Source organism: Ambystoma mexicanum, chromosome 1q, assembly GCF_040938575.1.
Source record: "Ambystoma mexicanum isolate Mex_15411 chromosome 1q, UKY_AmexF1_1, whole genome shotgun sequence".
Classification (NCBI taxonomy): domain Eukaryota; kingdom Metazoa; phylum Chordata; class Amphibia; order Caudata; family Ambystomatidae; genus Ambystoma; species Ambystoma mexicanum.
The window spans coordinates 1059015828-1059038070 of NC_090922.1; the positions used below are offsets into that span (position 1 = coordinate 1059015828).

At 48.5% G+C, this 22243-nt stretch overlaps 1 protein-coding gene across 1 annotated transcript in view; it reads left to right on the forward strand.

Moving 5' to 3' along the window:
* The window catches only part of PKN2 (protein kinase N2), a 1791501-nt gene that overhangs the window by 439074 nt on the left and 1330184 nt on the right, over nucleotides 1–22243 (forward strand). The window contains exon 4 of the mRNA XM_069641740.1: nucleotides 1260–1377. Coding sequence (XP_069497841.1) covers nucleotides 1260–1377 — 118 coding nt within the window. The remainder of the gene's footprint in view (nucleotides 1–1259; nucleotides 1378–22243) is intronic.

The window sequence follows — 22243 nt, forward strand, 5'->3', positions numbered from 1 at the left end:
ATTGTAGCTCCAGATTGTACGGCGAGTCTCTGTAACATGAATTTCAAGTAGCACTACTCTTTTAATACCTTGGACCGGTATAGTCTTTATAACGAAAATTCAATAACGAATGAATATATATAATCAAAAAAAATAACGAAAATATATGTGGGGCTGTAAGGGTTACATCTTGTGGGGAAACGGTTGGGGTGGGTTATTTAGGCGTGGGAAATTGAGGTTTGGGAGGTGGAAAAAACAATTTCGTTATTTGTCATTTTTCTTTGTTTATATGTCCCTTAATTATTGAATCATTCGTTATAATTAACCCATTACACCCGACAGCCCGCTTGCAGTTCCCTTTTATCAGAGCTATCAAGAGTTTGTCACCAAAGGGTCCAACCTGGGTCCGTGTTTCTGCATGCTGCTAACCAATCTAAGCAGTGCTCCAAAGATAATTGTATGTGAGCAAGGAGAGAATGTGCTTGGTGGCAAACAGCCTGCAACCCAGTATATTAGAATATACTGATATCGTTCTCAGTTTGCCCACATCCCCTAAAGATTTCTTGCTCCTTTTCCCCTTTCTCTGATGTCCTCCCTCCCACCAAGGGTAGACACATTGGGCCTAATTCACAGAGCATTTGCCAATGGGGGTTTACCAGTGTAAAACGCGTCTGTGAATTGGGACCATTGTCTCCAGTCCTCCATCTCTTGAATGAAATTACACCCCCCACAAGTAATCTCCTACTGTATAGAAGTGTTAACATCCCGCCATTTGTAGTCTGTACAGCCTGCACCCATATTCCTTCCCTCTCACAGAAGTTCAAAGCTGTGTCCCCATGCCCTATTTCAGTAGTGGAGATGCTTTCTCTACACCAAGTGTCTACGTGTATGTTTATTTTCGTGTACATAATTGGCCTGATGAGGTGAGGGAAAATGTTGAAGTGAAAACATTTAACAAATACATGCGTAATAATACGAGTATGAACACGTACAAAATAACGAACTGAAAACAATGCAAAATATAAGCAAAACCTCCTGAGAAGGAAACCATTATCGCTGTGTTGTAAAGCAGAGATGTGAAGAAAATTAAATAATGGAATTTTCCGGGGATCATATCGCCAGCCACCTAATGTTCAATCAAATGTCTAATTTCTAACACTTATGCAATGACTAAAGTACACAAAACAATATTTACGTTTTTTTTTTTTAAGTAGGTAAAACCTTGTCTTTATTAGTGTACTGCAGTGGTTATACATTTACAAATATTTGTATCCTAATAGGATCGGAAGCTTCTGGCCACAGCTCAGCAAATGCTTCAGGACAGCAAAACAAAAATAGAAGTAATAAGGATGAAAATTCTTCAGGCCGTCCAGACCAATGAAATGGCTTATGATAATGGTGATACAACTAATTATTTCTACTTTAAATAAGAATTGCATAATAAAGTTGCTCGATTCTGAAGCTGTAATAATTCATTTTTCTACTTGTTTACTGCACTCTGTCAAGCTTTGAAATGTAGCATGCTGTTGTTTCTGCAGATTATCCAGTAAGAACTCGCTAACCCAGTAGTTTTGTGCTAAAACTGTGTGCATTGTACAGCATTCAGCGGGGGCTCCTATGCACCGAGGAATGTAGAAAAGGGTGGCGGTCTGCTGCTGTATGAGCCGTGCATACACGAAATAACTATATGCGGGTGCCTAACTTTAAAAAAAAAATTAAATAAACACAGCCCAAAATATCTGCATATGCTTACCAGCAAGTCGGGTGATCTGCTTCCTGAAACCTCTTCGTCAAACGTCCAGGAATGAAACCTATTGCAGTTATGGAAGAGAAGCAGGACCATCATTTTAAATTCTTAAGCTGCTAGCTCCCCTTTGTGCCTTCGGTTTTTCATATCACGCTGATTTTCTTTGACTGATAAATAAGGTCTGTGAACAGAGGACTCTGTTGGGCAGCAGTTAGTGGGGGTTGGCCTTTGCACCCCTAAATTATCTATGTATACATACATGTTAAACGTATTGCAGGCCAGGTTTTCTGGTGGTTAAGGTTTGTTGATTATGAAAAAGCCACACCCTGTCTGCATGCAGTAATTGACACACTCCTGTCTCTCGTTCCTATACTTTGGGGATAGCTCGTCCAATCAGGACCGGACTGAAACCTTTGTCAGGACAAAAAAACGTGTACTTTGTTTTAATGATGACGTGGACACATGCATGGCTTAGGCGTAGCCCCTCTGGATACAGCCCTTGGCTTCACCAGTCAGTCATTTCTTCTGCCCTGCTGGATTGGGCGCTTGCCAGCATGCACTTTGTTTACCCATTTGTTTGCCCTTCGAATTTTATCATTGCAGCTTTCTGTTTGGCACCATTTTTAGTTTTGCTATAAGGTGGCGCTGAAGCTCCACCCATAAGTCAAAACGATTGCATTGAAGTACAACTAGGAGGGAGATGTGATCGGAGGAGGGGCACAAAGCTTGTGTGTGGGGTTATTTACCCACTCATTGACATCCATTTGCCATGCTAATTCCCATGGTCGTTCCTACGCACTATTGGTCCCTCTCTGAATAGAACACATTCTCCTAGAATCTCTGAGCTAGCTTTTTGAAACTGCAACATCAAACTTTGACCTGCCACTGTTCTTTCTAAGCAGCCTTCTGAGAGTTAATTCCTTAATTTTAGTTGTAAATGTGTTACTGGTGTAATAAACATGTCTTAACCCACTGTGCCTTCAGCCACTTGATTATATAAGCAGTACACGTCTTTGCCTTGAAGTCCAGTTAAAACCAGCATTGGTGGGGAGATCTGCATAACATATACACAACAGTTTGGGTGTGTATATGTTATGTTAGTGGTTTTATTGAGCACAACAGTCACCCAAAGGTATCTTGTGCTATTCATGGAATGAAAATATTGCTAAGCTTAACTGAGATGCAGTCGCTTAAGGAAGATTAAAAAGGTTTCAGATGTTTCCGAAAGACAGTAAATTGGACAACGCGTAATGATGATGGAAGAGTTCCATTGTTTAGCTGCTTGTTCTGTGAATGTGCATCCGCCTTAAGTTTCTTTGTGTTAGGCTAGTAAATGTATCCGCCTTTCATTATACGATCTCAACGTGCAGTTTGGAATATATGGTCCTAGTTTGATGGCGATGGAAAGGCGTTTGGCTGTTGTAGAGTTTTGAAAACAAAAGACAATCTCCTAAGATGTACTTGCATTTTTATTGGTAGTCTCTGAAGAGAGCGTATTGCTGGGGTGATATCTTGTTTTTTTTTGTTTCAACAATGTTCTAGCCAGTGCGTTCTGGATACTTTGTAGACTTAGTATTATGGAGTTTGCCAGACCTATGTATATACTGTTCAGTCCAGATGAGAAGAGATGTATTTGTTCATAACCGTTATTTGGTGAGTAAATGAGTAAAGGCCAATATTTTTTTTTAATGTAATCTACAGACTAATTGGGTGCCAGGCAATACCTTCCAAACTGATCCTCAGTGTAATTCATTGTTTCATTTTCTTGGCCACTGCTAAATGTTTATGGAACATGGCCTTCCAAGTATGAAGAACAGATCTTGATTTCATGTACTGCACTTACTATGACTGTAGGCAATGGTCTACCTCATGCCCAGAGGCCAGTTGGTGTAAAATTCCACCTATGTTGGAGCTAAAATCAATGTTTGCACCACGGACAGTAAGAACCTCCTTATTCTACCTCCAAGCCCCTTTGCATGTTTTCAGCCTTTAAAGTGAATGGAAACAATGGACAAAAATGGTGTCCAAAGTTCCTGATGAGAGAAAACCTTATGTTAACTGCTGCAATTTGGTTATTTTAAGATGGTTATTAAAAAAAAATGCACAGGCTTTTAACTTTCCCTTTGGGTTTCCAGGCATTGCCACAAGTGATCAGCCAAACATATGGATTCAAATGAATATGGTTGCCTTTTACAATCAGGATCTCTGTTTGTCTGCATTAATCTTTAGGGGATTTGAATCCATCCAGAGATTAATAGAAATCAAGAATTCTATGACCTTGCTAGACCAGGAGACATCAGCCTGGTCCAGGTCTACCACGATCTGCACATTGTCCACATAGGTAAAAAAAATACTAGGTGGAATCGATAGATTATATCCATTAGAGGACGGCGATAGATGCTGAATAGGATGGGTGACGATGCCGAGCCCTGAGGGACCCTGCATGTCGAAGGGTAGCATGAAAAGATATATTGGCCTAAACGTTCCTGTTGGGACTGGTCTATTAGAAAAAAAATGGTATCCACTTGAGGACTGCCCCTTGAAAGCCACAATTTTAAAGTCTGGAGTGCACCATTTGGTGGTCCACCTTATCAAAGGCGGCCGAAAGAGCCAACAAGATCAATGCTCCAGAGCCACTCTTATCAACCATTTCTCACAGGCAGTCTATGATGGATGTAATGACAAGTTCAGTGCTACATGAGGGCCGGGAAACCCTATTGGGCCCTCTACAGTAGCTCAGAGTCTTCAACAAAGGCAAGGATTTAGGGGACTACCACACGTTTTAGTTGTTTAGAGGGCAATGTTAGTTGAGATATAGGTCAAAAGTTCCCTAGGTCCACTGATGGCTTCACTGAGCATTTCCATGATGATGGAAAAATACCATTGATTAAGGAGGAATTAAATAGATGTAAATTGCTGTCCTGCAAAACGGGAGATGGTGTGCTTGTGGTTTTTGGTGGTTATATATCTAGGGGGAACCAGAGATTTTGGTAAACACAAGGAGCTGTGTTGTCTCCTGGTGCAGTGTAGTCAAGGAATTAACTCTACCTTGGGTGCCGAGTACAGCCCTGATCAAGCTTTGCATAGACAGGTCTGATTTGAGAATAAATTGGGTTAGGTCTTCCCTAATTTTATTAATCTTTTGTGCAGAATGTTGGGCTAACTGGTCCTCAAGGATTGGAAGATGTTCGTTCTGGCCCTTTACATAGGCCTTTCATCATAGTAAAAGGTTATCTTTTTTGGTATTAAATAGGCTTTTTCAAGGTACTGCAATCATTTTTCCCAGGTACTGCATGTTTTCCAGTTGTTACCATTTTATGGTCAGGTGGTACCATTTATGACCGTACCCTGAAAATGCTGATCCCATGCCTACATTAAAGCCAAAGACGTTGGTTTTGCTAATGTTTTTCTATCTGCCCATGCCAGGTCAAAGTATTTTTGCTATTTGCTCTGGCTCTGCAGGCACTTCTTGGTCTATGATAACCATTCACTTTGCTCGGAATGTTGGTGGGTTTTGCAATGGGCTGTTGCGTGCGGTCATCCGAAGACTTCTCTGTTGCAAAGTGGTCCACTCCAGCTTCAGGAATTCATTGAAAGCGCACATCACAGCAAAGTGACATTTCTTTCAGGGCACCCTGGGCTAGTGATCTTTCAAAGGTCTATCTGGTTTAGGGGGATGCTGGTGGTCCACAAGTATGTGCTACTGGGAGCAACCGAGAGGCTCCCTGTTTTGGACAAAAAAAAAGAGGCTTCTCTGAGGTTTCCCCTATCGTGTATTAACACTGGGGGTGGCTCAAAGGCTCCTCCTTTAATTTGGAAGCTAATGCTGAAGGCCACTGCCATGGTTTCCCCTCCGCCACCCAACACTGTCAACCAAAAAGGGCTAATCCACAGGCGGTGGCCGTCCAGCCAGTTAAGACGGTCACAGTCTCAGTGGCATCCTGTGTATCTGTTAGGACTACTGTTTCAAGAATTGGATGGGCATCTGAGGGCTTGTCCCCTAGATTTGTTGGGGGCATATATTACCCTTCTCTACAAAGGATCTTACAGTGCCTCGTGTAAACAGCCATTTTAGAATGTTCTATCTCTGAAGTGATTTTCTTGCGTCGACTCTGCCAATATAGACCCAAGCTAGAATCTTGTTCCCAGTGCCTCATTGGGAAGGCACCCTTTGCTGCCCTGTGTGAAGTGCTTGCTCCCTACACTGAGACACTTGCCAACTAACCTGTGGTTGCCATCCACATGGTAGCCTCTGATTTCTTGTTTTTAAGATCCATGGCTCGATCGCCCATCATTGCAACCATACTTTCCGTCCTGTGAACCATTATCCATTGTCGGAAGGCACTTTATTTTAGCAGATCCCAAAAGCTTAGGCGCTTGCAGGCACTGAATGCCTTCATATACAAGAATATTCCAAAGCTGATGCCTCTGCCTACCCCTCTCCTAGTTGCTACTTTTCTGGCATTTCCTAGACTTCCTGCTCCCTAATTTACTGATTCCTCCTTCATGACTTAAGTGTTGATTCAACCTCATACCACTACTTCCTTGTGGATTCGTGTGATTCAGCAACCTTCAGCGCTCCCTCCAGTCACATTACCCTTTTATGTACCCACTGCTTTTGTCTCCACTGGCCCCTCCTTGTCTGTCATGGCTTCTTGTGCCGATTGCATCTCCTGCAGACCTCCCCACCATTGCTGGCCTAGAACTGGATGCTTCAGGTACCGACGTGCAAGAGGCCCCTGAGGGTGTGGCTCCGTCCTCTGACAGGATGAACGGGTAGTGTTGCGGACTGAGTCTTTGAAGATTTCCCTCATTATGAACAAGGCTTTTTGGCAGGCATATTTTCCACTATAGGTACAGAATGGTGAGGCATTCCTTAGCAAGTGATATGCTAGTGAAGGTCTTACACGTGTAACTGATGTCTTCTGCTTCAGTGGTCAGATTGACTCCAGGTAAAGGCTGCTCTCCTCAGCAAAGGTTTCCTTGACCTTCAAGCTCCAGCCACTTTGTTCAGAGGTGGTCATGGTTTTCAAAGATTCTCTGCAGTGCCTGCTTCTTTGAGCAAGGAACACAAAGTTCTGAATACATTTGTAAACCTGGATTTCTTCAATTTGGCTTTAAAACCTTGCCAGGAAAACTCACTTTCAAGTGCAACAAGCAGGTCCTTTGTCAAGATAAAGTTGACCATTTGAGGGCTTGACTGGCAGACAGACATCTTTGAATCTGTAGCTTGGGGCATGTTCTTAGGGACAGACCTCGGGCACCATGCTTGGTTTCACACCACTCAATTTAATTAGGACTTTCAAGATGGTCCTTCACCTGCCATTTGGCAACTTGGAGCCCTTTCATCATGGATCTCACTCAGAAGGCAATAAGTGCTCTTATGGAAAAGTCTGCACTCCAGAGAGACAGGGAGACCTTGACAGCCTAGGATTTAACCCCCCAAACATTCAATTTTTTAAATAAAAAATACAAATTTTATTAGTCATAAAAGACATAATCATAAGTCTCATTACAAGTAATTTATAAAACCACAAGTACATACAAACATGTAAACAATATTTTCAAACTTTACACTGGATTCCTTTAGCTAAAGTGTAACATTCGTGCTATTCATCTTTACACTTTTTAAAGGATTAGTGTGCTCAAAAATATTGTTGTCCCGAGCGTTCGGGCATGTGTTTTTAAGCATACATTGATCGATTGTACAATCTTTTCCTATGCACCTTATTGTAGTTTTCCTCACTTTTACACATGCAGAATCAGGCAGCAGGGCGTGGCCATTTTGTGCTTATTTTATCCGTTGCCGCATCGCCCTAAGGTGAACTGCCCTGGCGGCACTAAATCATATCCCCCGGCCCTGAGGCTGATATCACCAAACCTAGCGATATTCTCTGCCTATCTCCATGACGTTACTGGGCAGCGTAGCCAAACCTACCCAGTCATCACCTACGTGTTGACTTCAGTTGACGCAGTACCCGGAATATCAACACACATCCTCTCACAACACAGCAGGTCCCAATTTTGAATACAAAACTATATTTTTAAAGGAAATGGCAATACTCTGCAATTTAAAATTTACTTTTATTTCACAATAAACACTCCGAGAACATCCGACGATTGCCATATTCAATCACATTGGTAATTTCTTTCTTTGTTCTCGATCGACAAATGTTTATCGTGAGTCACACAGTGTTCCTTTTGGGTATAAGAAGCGCATTGGACGCACCGTGAATTGCAAGGCTTCCGCATCAGCTTTGCGCTAGGCCACCGTAAACGATGTCAGGTTGCTCCTTATCGCTGGTGCCGAGAAAGGGCAGATCGGCCCGGGGCGATGGTCCCAAAACAGCGTCATAGTCATCCAGCCATTTAAGTGTAGCTGCAGCTGCCGGCTAAAGAAGCCATCAATTGGTATCTGGAATCAATGACATTCGCAGAAAGGCAGGATGTAGCTGTGTGGAAAACATAACAGAAATGTGTCTCCATAGCCATTCTTTATTATAATTGATCAATTTACCCATTAATTCTGCACCGTGTGAAAACTAATGATGCACACAAACGTGAAACAATGGTAACAAAGAGAAAACATTGTGGAAAGTAGTCTACAATTTGCTTGAGAGGTTAGTGCTATGGGAGTACGTTTAGCTCGCAATGGGATGCGGAAGTTGTCGGAAGAATTCAAAGACTACATAGATTGCATTTTAACTAAATATAAGCGTAGAATGTGGCATTGGTGGAACCTTGGGGAACCCAGATGTAGACTACGTGCATTTCGATGCTGGACTGCCCATGTGCCAGGGACAAAGACAAGTACACACAGGTTGTTTTTGCGTGTCGTTGTAATATGCCACAAACAACAACCCATTATAGTGTAAGCCAGCAATAACGGTCAGAAAATGAAACCTTTACTCGTTAGTCTATAAAATCGTCTACAGTAAAACTTAAATAATATTCGGCATTTCCATTCTCTCGGCTTAACGCAGAGTGTCCGTTCAGATCAACGAAATTTCATAAAATAAAATTACATGTTACGTTGTCCAGTTTTGGAATGGTGAACCTTACCTATTTGACGGTATTACACACCTCCCTTTATTCATTCCATTCGGAATCCTCCCTTTCTTCCAAGGTCGAAAAACAATCGAATCTTATCCTATGTACGATGCATGGGTGTGCTCAGCTCACAAGCAAAAATCAAAGGCGCTGACCTTCACTTCCAATGAGAGCAAATAGCCCTTCAGACCACAGTGGCATTTGAAATGTTTTTTATTTTTTATTTTTATTTGACTTGACAAAACACCAGAAAGCAACAGGAGCCACATGGCACCATCAACAAGAGAAAAACAAGCAATATACATATTAAGCAGTACATCTTGAGTCAACTGAGATATATACCGGGGCTAGGCAGCGAGTAGTGTAATAAGTTTCACAGGGGTGAACATCTAAGGGGAACCAACGGGGGAGGAGGATGCCGAATTTGACGGTGAGTCCATGGCACATATATAATCTCGGAATTTCTGCCAAATCTCTCGGCCTTGAATGTGGGTGTTGTAACGCGCTCCAGGCCTCCTCAGTATCGTGTGCACAGGTAATTGACCTAAGCCACTGTACGTAGGTAGGAGCCAGCATAACAATATGCAGCGAACTGCCAACAGCATGCAGAGACCTGCCAGTTTCTTAGAGTCACGGGGCAGCCAAGGGAGGTCATGGAAGAGGCAATGTAGCGGGGTGGGGGCAATAGTGTGTTCTAAGATGTCTGAGAGTGTGGAGCAGATATCCAACCAGAATTGGGTCAGGCGGGGACAGTGCCATAGCATGTGGATGTAAGAGGCTTGATCAGCGCCACATCTGGGGCAGCTGGGAGGGACGCTGCAGAACATGTGATCAAGTCTTATTGGGGTATGATGGTACCGGTATAGCACTTTAAATTGGATTACCTTAAATTTAGTATTGCAGGATACATCATGAGTGCGGCTACACATTTGGGCCCATCTCTAATCAGTAATCTCGACCCCGAGGTCCTCCTCCCACCTATGTTTCAGCCTAGCGAAGGCGGGAGCTGCTCTGATCTGCAAAAGGGAGTATAGCCTGGACACCTTACCCCTGAAGGAGAGAAAGGAGCAGAGCTCTGCCACCATCGGTTCATCGGGAGGCATGGAGGGGAAGTCTGGGTATCTGGATTTAAGATTCTGCCGGAGTGAGGAGTATTGTAACCACACTGAGGGCCAGCGCCTGAGGGAGACAGGGAGATCAGGCCACTCAATGAAGTTCTCCTGTTCGTAGGCATCACAGAGTGTCAAGAAGCCGGCATCCGCCCAGTGAGAAACCACTGATTGAGGAATATGTGGGACCTCAGCGAAGAAATTCCATAATGGCAGGTCCCCGTGGAATGGGTAACTTACGTCGACCATTGCCCAGAGTTTGGACAATGCTAAGGATGTGCTAGCTACGGGGTTAGCGGACTCTGAATCAGGGGGGGTTGGCTTGAGGATTAGGGAGCCGATCACTCGGTCACAGACTGACAGCCTCTCCAGGTGAACATGCGGGGGAGGATCAGCAGTGTTGAACCAGTGGGCGGCAAACTGGGATTTGGCTACCACCCAGTATCTGAGGAAGTCTGGGGCGCCAAACCCACCCAGTTCCCTGGGAGCGGTCAGTGTAGACAGTTTGAGGCGGACTGCCCCTAAGTGCCAGAGAAAGGAGTTGTTTATACAGCATAGTGTTTGAAAAAACGCGTCCCCAAGCCACACCGGCAGATTAGTAAATCGGTAGAATAATTGGGGTAATACCACCATTTTAAGTATTCCAATTCTGCCTGCTAGTGAAATGGGGAGCCTGGCCCAGCTGGAGGTTTTCGTAGCCAAGTTAGTTAGGTAATTCTGGTAGCTGTCTTCGCAAAGCTGCGCTGTGTGGTGGGAGACCACCACCCCCAGGTAAGTGATGCTAGATGGGGACCAGTTGAACCCACACAAATCCGCGGGGGGTTGCGTGGAGTCAGTAAGCGGGAATAAGGCAGACTTGGAGCAGTTCACCTTCAAACCAGATATATCTCGGAAACGGGCAACGTCTGCTAGTATAGGGGCGAGGTTGGTTTCGGGGGAACGGATGTATAACAAGGCATCGTCGGCGTAGAGGGAGACTATATCGGGTTGGCCGGCTGTGCGCAATCCCCTGTGCGAGTGTGACTGTCGAACCATGTCAGCAAAGGGTTCCATGGCTATGGGGAAAATGAGAGGGGAGAAGGGGCATCCTTGATGTGTGCCTCTAAATACCTGGAAGGGAGCGGAGCACCTGTCCTCCGTGCGGACCCTGGCCGACGGTTCGGTGTAGAGCAGCTCAATCCAGGTGCAGAAGTTGGGGCCGAATTTGCACTTCAAGGACTCTCCATAGGTATTTCCACGATACCGAGTCAAATGCCTTCTGCATGTCCAGAGTGGCTTCAACCGCCTGTGTGGCCGGGCTTATCCTGCTAATCACATTCAAGGACTACGATCTACCTGGGACAAATCCCGCCTGGTCAGGATGGATGATGTGAGACATGTATGGGGCTAAGCGGTTGGCTAGGACTTTAGCGTATATTTTAACATCGCTGTTGATCAAGGATAGTGGTCGGTATGAGCCACACTGAGTGGGGGGCTTACCAGGTTTGAGGAGTACCGTAATCAGTGCCTCATGAAGAGATGGGGGGCGGGGGGGGGAGTATTCCTCTTTCGCACGATTCTTCCCAAAGGATCAGCAGATGTGGGGCCAGGTGGGTCTTGTATTTATAAAAATCCATGGGGAGCCCGTCCGGGCCAGGGGCCTTCCCCGACGCCAGCGACTCAATGGCCTCGACGAGTTCCTCCGTGGTGAGATGTCTCTCATGGGAGAAGCTGGCGTCGGCTGAAAGGACTGACAGGGGGAGATTCTCTAAATAGGAGTCAATTTCTGAGATCTGGGGGCCGTCGGCCTCTGCATACAGGGTGGTGTAGAATGAGAGGAACTCAGAGTTGATATCTTGAGGGGAGGTGGCCAGTGAGCTGTCGGGCCTCACTATCGCCGGGATGTTGGGGGCTCCAAGCTCGCGACGCAACAACCTAGACAGCATCCGGCCGGGGCGTTCGCCCTCACCGTATCTCCTTGCCGATTGTGGGGAGTCTAGAAATGTAACCTTGCGCTCGGCAAGGCCTCGGAACTTATCCAGCTCCGCACCCAGTGCCGCTAGAGTGGTTGGAGAGTGATCATGTGCGTATTGGGACTCGAGGGCAGCCAGGGCTGATTCACTAGCGACAATGTCTGCACGGATTTCCTTCAGGATGCCACATCCTTTGGAAATGGCGATTCCTCTTGTGTGTGCTTTAAAGGATTCCCAGATTACCGCTTGTGTTGATACTGAGTTTGTGTTGATCTCAAAGAATTCCTCAATGGAGGATTTGAGCTTGGTTGCGAAGACCGGATCAAGAAGCGAATGAGGGCTCCTCCTCCATTGTCATGTACTGAGGAGTAAAAGGAGTATGTGCGGGCATCAGGGTTCATTAGGCGCCAAGCGTCTACTAGTGCCAGGCGGGGAAGCGTTGTAAGGATCGCATATGCTGCTTTGGATAGCTGACAAGGCCTAGAGCCTGATCTATCTAGGGTGACATCCAGTATTGTGTTAGTCACCTCACCACAAAATGGGGATCAGGGGGTAGCCTTCAAGGGTAGACACCATGTGTAGATAGAAATCAGGGTCGACAATATTGGGGCCGTATATATTTAGGATGGCTACCTCCTGGTGTTGCAGGGTGCCAATGATCAGTACATATCTACCAAGAGTGTCTATGTGAGAGTGGTGGCATGTGAACTTTAGGCTCTTGTCTATCAAGGTAAGAGTACCCCGGCTTTGAGTGGATTAGTTGGTATAGTACCTTTGGGGTCCCCATCGTTTAGCACAGCGTTCACACTGCTCCGAGCGGGCATGGGTTTCCTGTAAACATAGGATTTTAGCCCCGTGACGTTCTGCATGCAGCTGCATCTGCTGCATTTTTTTGTAATTACCTAACCCCCGTACATTCCAGCTCATAAAGGTCAGGTCGGTGCTAGCCATAACCCCGGGGGTGTTGGTAGTACTTCTGCAAGGGGATTATCCGCAAAAGGAAGTTGAAAACGCAGGATATAAGTGGACCCCTATCCAAATATACAAGACGTACTGCTGTGGTGCAGGCTGTGCTTCCGGCGACTGTCAAGACTTTTTTAACCATAACATCACAACCCCCGCCCCCACCCACATCCCTCCCCCAATCAGAGGGGTGAAACCCAAACCAAACCAGAGCAAACACAAACTTTTAGGCATCAACGCCTGGGGGTCTGTTGGCAGCCGGGCGATGGCGCACCGGATAGGGGAGAGTGGAAGGAGATTCTGCAATGCAGTAGGATTAACCAGGGTGTTCGGGGTAGGTGCGAGGTATGGAGAGACCATGATAGTGAGGGAAAGGATGAGTGTAACCATAGGGGCGTAACCATGGACACTGATACACCATCATAAATGCATATCGTAGACCCGGAGTGGTCGGGTCAGGATCTCGGGGTATACTCGTCGGGGGTCACAGCGGCAACAGTGGGACAGTTACCAGGCTAGGAATCCATCAAGAGGACAAATGTCTCTGAACAGTAATAACCATGCGGCTTGTAGGGCCACTTTAGCAAAGGATTAATGGAGCAACATTAACAAAAACAACAACCAATAAACTCCATTTGGTGAGTGGCATTCTAGGGGGGGACCAGCCGAAGGTGATCCCATATGCGGCTCGGACACAACTATAACCATAATAGAGCTAAATCTAGTATTGTCGGTGAGCAGGTCAACCCGGAATATGCTCGTCTATAAACTTGGAGGCCTCCTCTGGAATAGTGAAGAAGAATGTTTGGTTAGAGTGTTCGACCCTTAGTTTCGCGGGAAAAAGCATGGAGTATTTAACTCCCAAGTCTCGAAGTCTTTTTTTGACTGCAAGAAAGGTCTTGCGCTCTTGTTGCACCGCAACGGAAAAATCCGGGTACAGGTGTAGCCTCGCCGCTCCAAGACGCAGCTCCCCCTTGGCTCTTGCCGCTCGCAGAAGGGAGTCCCGATCACGGAAATTTAGGATTCTGGCTATGATGGGACGGGGCGGTGCCAATGGTCTGGGCTTTGCGGTCAGAGAGCGGTGAGCCCTTTCCACTGCGAATTGTGTCGAGAGCTTAGGATTGTCAAGGAGTGTTAGAAGGAGATGTTTCACATAGTCCTCCATGGGCTCCTTAATGTTGTCCTCCGGCACGCCGACAATATGGAGGTTGTTCCGCCTAGAGCGGGATGCAAGGTCATCATTTTTCCTCTCAATAGCCGAGATCCGGCTGGTAAGGGTAGACACAGCGGCACGAAGAGAACCCAGATCATCCTCTGCAGTGCCGATCCTTGTCTCGACCTCAGCGACCCTGCTGTCTGTTTTTTCGAAATGGGCCTTTATAGAGGAGATGGTACCATTCATATCATCTAATTTAGTATGTAGCGTGGTGAAGCCTTCTCGCATGTACTCAAGCATTTTCAGGGAGTCGTCTGGGGCAGCCAAAGTCGAAACAGTTGGTGATACCTCTGGGGGCTCAGTCGGCAGCTTGGAGGGCGTTTTAGCAAACATGTTTAAAGAGCTTTGCTTCTTACCAGCCCCAGCACCCTTGGTCATGGTGATAAGACGTTTATGGCACCCGGACCCAAGGATAAACTTCCAATCAGGGATATCAGATACTCCGTCACTGGAGGCCCTGTGATGGGTTAGCACGAGGATGCTGATGAGGTTCGTTGGTTGCAGCGTTGAAGAGATCACTCAAGGCTCCCCCGGATCAAGGCGTGCCAGACGCAGCCGCAAGGGAGCTGCGGTGTGATGGTGTCAATGGGCTGCTGGTTCACTGAGGTAGTGCAGAAAGAGATGGCCTGGGTCAGCGGCCGTGGGGCTTCATGAGAGACGGCCCAGTGAAATGCTAGGTATGGGCAGGGTGAGGCAGTTGCCCAGGGGAGATTCAGTCACTGGACAGGAGGGTGTGGAGTAGCCACACCGCGCAGCGCCAGAGTGGTTAATCAACCAACCTAAATTGGCACAGTGAAGCAGCAAGGAGGAACCACAGGATCCACTTCGATAGTTTAGAATGATAAGTTCAGGACACAATGAAATGTTGTAAATTGGCTCAGCTGTTGTGCTGCATGGCTGTATGAGCGTCAATGTCCCTGGTGCTGCGTTGGGGGCACGCAGTGGGGTATTTGCAGGCGGCCTCACAGTGCAGATATGCTGAGCACAGGTCGTGTATCTGGGCCTCCCCAACAAGAGTGTAGGGGGAGGGGGACGTCAGCGGGAGAACAATGGAGCGGCGTGACCCGGGCAGGTGTCTCTGAGGGCCGCAGAGAGGGGGGAACCCCGCCGCAGCTCCCAGTGTCGGGGTCCTCCGTCCAGAGCAGGTAGGGGCTCTTTGATCAAGCGGGAGTGGAGGGAGTGAAGGGAGGCGGGCAACGAGGCACCAAGGGATCACTCCAGCAGAGACAGGGATCCTCGGCGTTAGTCTCACCTGCCCCCCGGCCCCGTACCTTGAAGTCGTCCAGAAGCAGCGATCCTGAGGGGGGTCGGGCGGCAGAGGAGGAAGACGAAGTGCAGGCCAAAGGAAAAGGCCGCGGCGGGTTAGTAGGCGGCGCCGGAGCTGAAAGACCTCCGGATCACTTCGGTGTCTTGAGGAAGGTGGCGGCCGCACATGGAGGGGGCAGGGTCCCACCGCAGCCCTCCATGATGGACGGGGCAAGGGAGGGAACCCCGCCGGCCACTGCAGCACAGCACGCTTCAGGGGGTATGGCGGCCCTCCCCCACAGCGCCCCACAGCACTGCGCTCTCAAGTGGCGGAGAGAGCCGCGGACCTCGGAGCCATGGGGCGGGGGGAGCAGGGAACCACAGCCCGGCAGGATCAGTAGACGTAGCTGCGCGCCCAGGGCGTGTTAAACCTCGGAATTTTGCTGGGGTGCGTCGGAGGGGCTCAAGAAGAGGCACCAGCGTTTTCCAGTCGAATGTGCAGAGTTAAGGGTGTGGAAGCGAGGTTTACTTGCTCTCCCCGTCCGGAGCTCTCCACCTAAGCGGCCATCTTGTTTCGGCGCAACAGCGCCCCCTTGAAATATTTTAGAAAAACAAATTGTTTGGTGCCATCCACCAATGCTGTGCGAAATTTCTAGTGATTTACTTTCTTTAATGAAAACAGTTAGTTTACTTCCAAATGCCTTATTTATAAAGTCCCTCTGCAGAACTTCGCACTCTCCCAGCGACTCGCAGAGCAAGCCCACACCACCTGTCAGCTCAGCCCGTCTCCTGTTCACACGGCAAATCACGTAAACATTTCCCATAAATAGCAAGTCTCGAGCCCTGCCAAATGTGCTCGTACGAGAATATCAGAGCAATCCCTGCTGCAACCCCCTCCTGCCAGGCCGCGGTCCCCTGAATCCGTGACCCCCTGTTCCCTTTGAACACATCTGGTCGCCAGACCCTAACCCCACACCACCTCAACTTCACCGCCCCTATACCTAATCAGGATTGGTAATATATTTTGGTAACACTGACACCTACCCCCACTGCGTTTGAAATCGTTAGACTCCGAGGGCCGCAAATCAAAGATCGGCCCCTGTGATAAGGCATCCAATAGCAACAACCCCTGACACATGCCCCCATAAAATATAGGTCAGAATGCACCTATTTCTCACCAACAACCCCCTTTGATGTGCTGTTTTGCTTACAGTCAGTAATTCTTGTGTGCCAAGTATCTTATCTAGCCTAGGTCGCATTCCTTTTGTGGGACGCTTATTTATTCAGCTGTTTGGACAGGTGTTTGGTAAGGCAACTGCAGAATCCCAAAGTTGCTTTCATGCTGATATCCTTCTGACCCTCCCCCGATCAGTGAATGACCCACAAGAGCAAATGTGAAAACACAGCGTTACTCTATGGCATCCTCCAAAAGGCACTTATTGCAAAACAAAATAATTGGCAAAGAGGAAACATTTCTAAATACTATTTGGACGCTTTATGTGGACACTTTATATGAACTTTGTTGAACAAATAAATAGCTGCTATTCATTTATACCGGGAAGTGAACTGTTCCAAGAGGTCTGCTTTCGGTGGAGAGGGTACGTTTGCAATGTTTTGTTGCAATGTATGTGTCTTCGGAACAAAATCATGAGCGATTCCATGAGTATGTATGTCCAACACAGTCAAAATGAGGTCTTTCACATGATCGAATTCCATTTCCTGGTATATTGGCTTGACCACCCATTTTTTGCTTCTTTTCGTAAAGGCTATTGTGTAACGAAGCATCCCAAAGTTTCCTGCAGTCCTCGATTGTTCTCTCCCTAAGTTCTTGTTAAGCGCTAAGACCGATAGTAATGTCCTATATTGGATCCAGTCTATGCTGAAATGCAATCTCTTGGGCCTGTACTTTAGGCACATATTGTGGGACACCTCCAAATCTCCCGTGTGACAGAATTCTGGGAGTCGCTTCAGATCTCTTGATGGTTTTATCAAACCCGATCTTCTGAAGAGCTATGTGAGGAGGTGAAGATGGAACCAACCACTTCTTCTTGGGTTCCTGCTCCTCCGATAAAGGTCCATGTGCACATTGCTGAAAATGTATGTTTTCTGTCCAAGAGTAAACATTGGAACAGTGGTGCATTAGTGAGTGCATTTTTCAAGTAGAATTTCCACAGACCCACCACAAGTTTTGGAGCTCTGCCAAAGATGGTTGCTGAAAGACTGGGACCCCACTGTAAAATATTTTCTGAACCTTTTTTTTTCAGCAGCTGTGATTTTTATTTTATTTTTTTACTTTGGTTTTATTGGTAATTTTTCAGAAAAAGAAACAATGACAACACCGGGAGCAGTATGAATCTCACATTTAACATCATCATCAAACCCCCGTGGTCCTCTTGGACATCTGGGGGACACCCCCGAGAACATCTTGGATAACTTCAATGGGTCTCTATGCCATCCCTGTAAGATCTTAAAGTTGTGCTCCATCTCCGACGTGAACAGGTTCCCATGAAAAGCTATTTTAAACACCCTGGACCATACGTCCTCTGAGAGAGCCTCTCCTGCCAAGTCATTCCAGAACCCACGAAACCCTCTCCTCCCTTCAAGTTAACGGTGTTCAATATTTGGTACATTTTGGATACTACCCCCTTCCTTGTTGTGGCCATGTCTAGTAACTTTTCAAAGGGGGTCAACTGTCTCCGCAGATTCAGGCCCCAAGTCTGGTCACAGAGGATGCCCTTCAGGCGCAAATATTCAAAGACTGAAAGAGACCCCCGCCCAAGCGCATCTCGCAGCTCCTCGGATTCGAGGAACTCGCCCTCCTTGAACAGTTGCCCCGCCCATTCCAGCCCCCCCCATCCGACTAGGACTGGGCATTCCTAAATCCCCTGCTACCTAGTTTGAGCGGGTGGCCCCAGAGCGAAGACGTCGGGGAGTGCCATGAAGTGAGGTGCGCAGTTGTGGGTCCTTCTTTCCAGATAGACCCACAAAAGGGTGCATACTTTCAGAGGGTGGGCATCCATGTCCTCCAGATAAGACCAATAGGTGCCCATACTCTCCCTCATATGCTCCAACAGGACCCTTAGCTGGGCGGCCCGGTGGTAGAGAAGGAAGTCCGGCAGCCCGAAACCACCCTCCTCCCTAGGTAACGTTAGAATGGCCTTCCCTATCCTCGGGTTCCGCCCTTGCCAAACAAACTCTCGGACTGCCCTCTGTAGGTCTCGGAACATCTGGTCGGGGACCCCCGTTGGGAGTGCCGTGACAAGATACAGCAGTCTTGGGAGGATGTTCATCTTCACCGCTGTCATGCACCCGTACCAGGATAGGATCATACCTCCCCACCTCCTTGGGTCTGATTTTATCTCCCCCATAATGGGCCCATAATTCGCCAAAGCCAGTTTTGAGAGATCTCTCATGAGGGGCACACCCAAGTACCTAATGGAGTCCATCCCCACCACAATCCTCGCACACCCGTCCCGGCGGTCCAGCCCCGGGTCCCGAGCCCTCATAGGGAGTATCGCTGATTTTGATGCGTTTGTTTTTAGCCCCGAGAATTGGCCAAAGGTTGTCATCAGGGACAGGAGGGGGGGAGCGAGGATCTGGGCTCCACCAGGTATACTAGAATATCGTCAGCAAACAGGGAGAGCTTGAACTCCACCTCTCCTCTTTTAATCCCTTTAATGTTGGGGTGAGCTCGGACCGCTATGGCCAGGGGCTCCATCGTCAGGACATATATTAAAGGGGAGAGTGGGCATCTCTGCCGCGTCCCCCGCGTGAGAGGGAATGAGTCAGAAAGTTCTCCATTCACCTGTACTCTCGCCGTTGGGGCCCCGTATAGGGCGGCAACCCAGTTCCTGATGTGAGCCCCGAAGCCCATTCGACGGAGGAGGAGTTGCATGTACCTCCACTCTACCCTGTCAAAAGCTTTCTCGGAGTCCAGGGAAAGCAGACTTGCACCGAGGTCTGATTCTTGGGCATGGTGGATTAGGTCTATCGTCTTCCTGATGTTGTCAGAGCCTTGCCTGCCCCCTATGAATCCCACTTGATCCCTGTGAACCAGCTTGGGCATTATCCCCTCCATCCGTTTGCCTATCACCTTGGCCAGGATCTTAACGTCTATATTGAGGAGGGAGATTGGGCGATATGAGGAGCATTCAGTGGGGTCTTTGCCCTCTTTGGGCAGAACCACGATTATGGCCCTCATCGTGGTAACCGGCAGAGAGCCCCCCTCTAACACCCTGTTAATCACCCTCACCAGGTGTGGGGCTAGGATAGCCCGAAACCTCTTGTCGAAGTACACGGAGAAGCCGTCTTCCCCCGGGGACGTTCCCACCTTCATCCCACTGATCGCGTGCTCCACCTCCTTTTCCGTCACCCGGCCCTCTAGGCCCTCTAGACCCTCTGCCATTTCACCTGTCAAGGACGGGATCTGGATGGAGTCCAGGAAACCCTCAATCTGAGTGTCATCCCTGTCATATTCTGACAAGTATAACTTTTCATAATAACGGCGAAAGGCTGCTCCAATGTTTGATGTGTCGTGATCTAATGATCCCCGGTCGTTCTTCACTGCCTTCACCGTTCTGTTCCTTTTGAATCTCTGAGTTTCCAGGCCATGATTTTGTCGGCTCTGTCCCCCTTCTCATAATATTTCTGTTTCACTAGCTGGAGGCTCCGCTCGGTCTTATGTAACAGGAGGTCTTTCAACTGGAGTTTATAGTTTTCTAGGGAGGCAATCTGATCCCTTTCCAGGGGAGCCTCCGGGAGGTCACCCGGCTGGAGTTGGGCTATCTTTTCCCTCAGGGACTTTTCCTGGGCCTCCCTCTCCCTCTTTTTCTGGGCTTCCATTCTAATGAGGACACCGCGTAAGGTCGCCTTAAAGGCGTCCCACAGCACACGTGTGCCCACCTCGCCGTTGTCGTTCAACTCGAAGTACTCCGAGATGGCGTCCTGCACTTCCTGTGCTGGAACTTCGTCCTTCAGCAGGGAGTCATTACATTTCCATCGCCCTCTACTGCCACTCCGCCATCCCCCTACTATGGTGGTACGGACCAAGTCGTGGTCGGACCAAGGAACCGGGTCAACCCTGTGGCCAGAGACATGTGGAAGAAGGGGTTCGTCTACCAGGATGTAGTCTATACGGGAGTATGATGTGTGGATTGCTGAGTAGTATGTGAAGGAGGGGAGGCCTGTCCTGGGAGTCGGAATGGAGTCCACCAGGCCCAGCTCTGCGTTGACCCTCTGGAATGTACGGGCCATGGTTTCGTCTGCGGCCCTAGTGAGCTGAGGCCCCAAGCGTTTTCTATCCGCGGTTGGGTCTAGGACCATATTGAAATCCCCCCCCGCCCCCCACCACCACCAACATCCTGTGAAAAAACAATTTTAATGTGTCCTTCACTCCCTCCCAGAATTGCGCCTGGCCTTCATTAGGGAGGTACACAACTGCCAGAGTCAGAGGGGAACCCCGCAAAGAGCCCTTTGCCAGCAGATATCAGCCCTCTGGGTCCTTCACCGTGGCTTCCACTTCAAAGCCAACATCCCTTGCTAGCAGTATGGCTACCCCCCTTTTCTTGGTTCTGTGGGATGCGCTGAGGACCTCCCCGATCCCGCCCCCTCGCAATTTCGGTTCCTTCCCCTGAGCCCACTGTGTTTCCTGAAGAAAAGCAGGTCAAGCTTTCCCCTCCTAAATTCCCTGCAGACCAAGGATCTCTTGGTTGGGGTGTTCAACCCCCGCACATCAAGGGAACCCACACCTAGGGCAGGCAGATCCTCAGCCATTGTCTAGGATCGACATCTCACTGGGTAGCTGACTCATGGCACTTTTCCTTTCCAGCTCCTTTTGTGTTATAACCTGATCTCCCTTGCCCCCTGGTCCCCCCTCCGAACTGAACAACCCCAACTATTCCTTCAACCCCCCACCCCGGCGTCCAGCCAATTGTTCCACCATTGCTGGTAATTGGCCGGACCACCAGCCTACCGCCTCCGGCTGGGCTATTGTCGAAAATCACTCTTCCTTGAGCCCCCCCTTTTCCCCCCTGCCCCCTCACCAAGCCCCCTCCCCCAGGTAACCGACATACTTGCTGTTCTGGGAGGCCCCTTAAGTCCTTGGACCCCGTGGTCCTGGAAGTCTACTCGTCCTTGAGCCAGGCCGGACGTTGTGATCATGAATTAAGTTCTTTGCCAGGTTTCCCCGTACCCTTTTTCACTTCCAGCTTGGTTTTCCAGCTACCCGGCTACCCCAGGCCCGACCGGCCCGCTCCTCCGTGAGCGGGGTCGGCGTCATCCCTATCCGTCGTCAGGGACGGCAGGTTTAGTTTCTTAACTTTCCGTGGACCTGTCTTCTTTCTCCTCTCTCCTTGTGGCCTGCGTTCCTTGGCTCCTTCCGCTGCGAATCCCATAGGTTCTCTCCGAGGGGCCGAGTCCGACACATACTCTTGGATGGCTCCCCTTATGTTCTCCTCTGCACTCCGGGTCGACCGTTGGCCCTCGTACTCGAACGAGAGGGAGAAGGGGTTCCCCCATCTATAGCGCACCCCCTTCTCTTTTAGCATTTGTGTGAGAGGGCAGCACATCCTGCGTTTGGCCAGCGTGTATGAAGAGAGGTCCTGGAAGATGGACACTTGTGCATTGTTATAGGTTATCTCCTGTGTCTTTCTGGCCTCCTCCAGAACCTTCGCTTTCTCGGTGTAGTAATGAAAGCGGACCAGGATTGACCGGGGGCCCCCAGCTCTGCTCCCCCCGCTCTGTGGACCCGATCGAACGTTGGTTTGGTCGTCATCTCGTCTGGGAAAAGGAGGGTGTTGATGTCCCTCACCACCCGGTTCAATTCTCTTTCCGTTTCTCCCTCGTACTCCAGGACCCCAAAAATTCTGAGGTTGTTCCTCCGTTCCCTATTTTCGAAGTCGTCCATTTGCCTGGCCCTATTCTCATGGACATGTCCATCTCTTGGGTCGTTGCTGAGGATTGGTTGGTCTCCAGCTGCAACAGT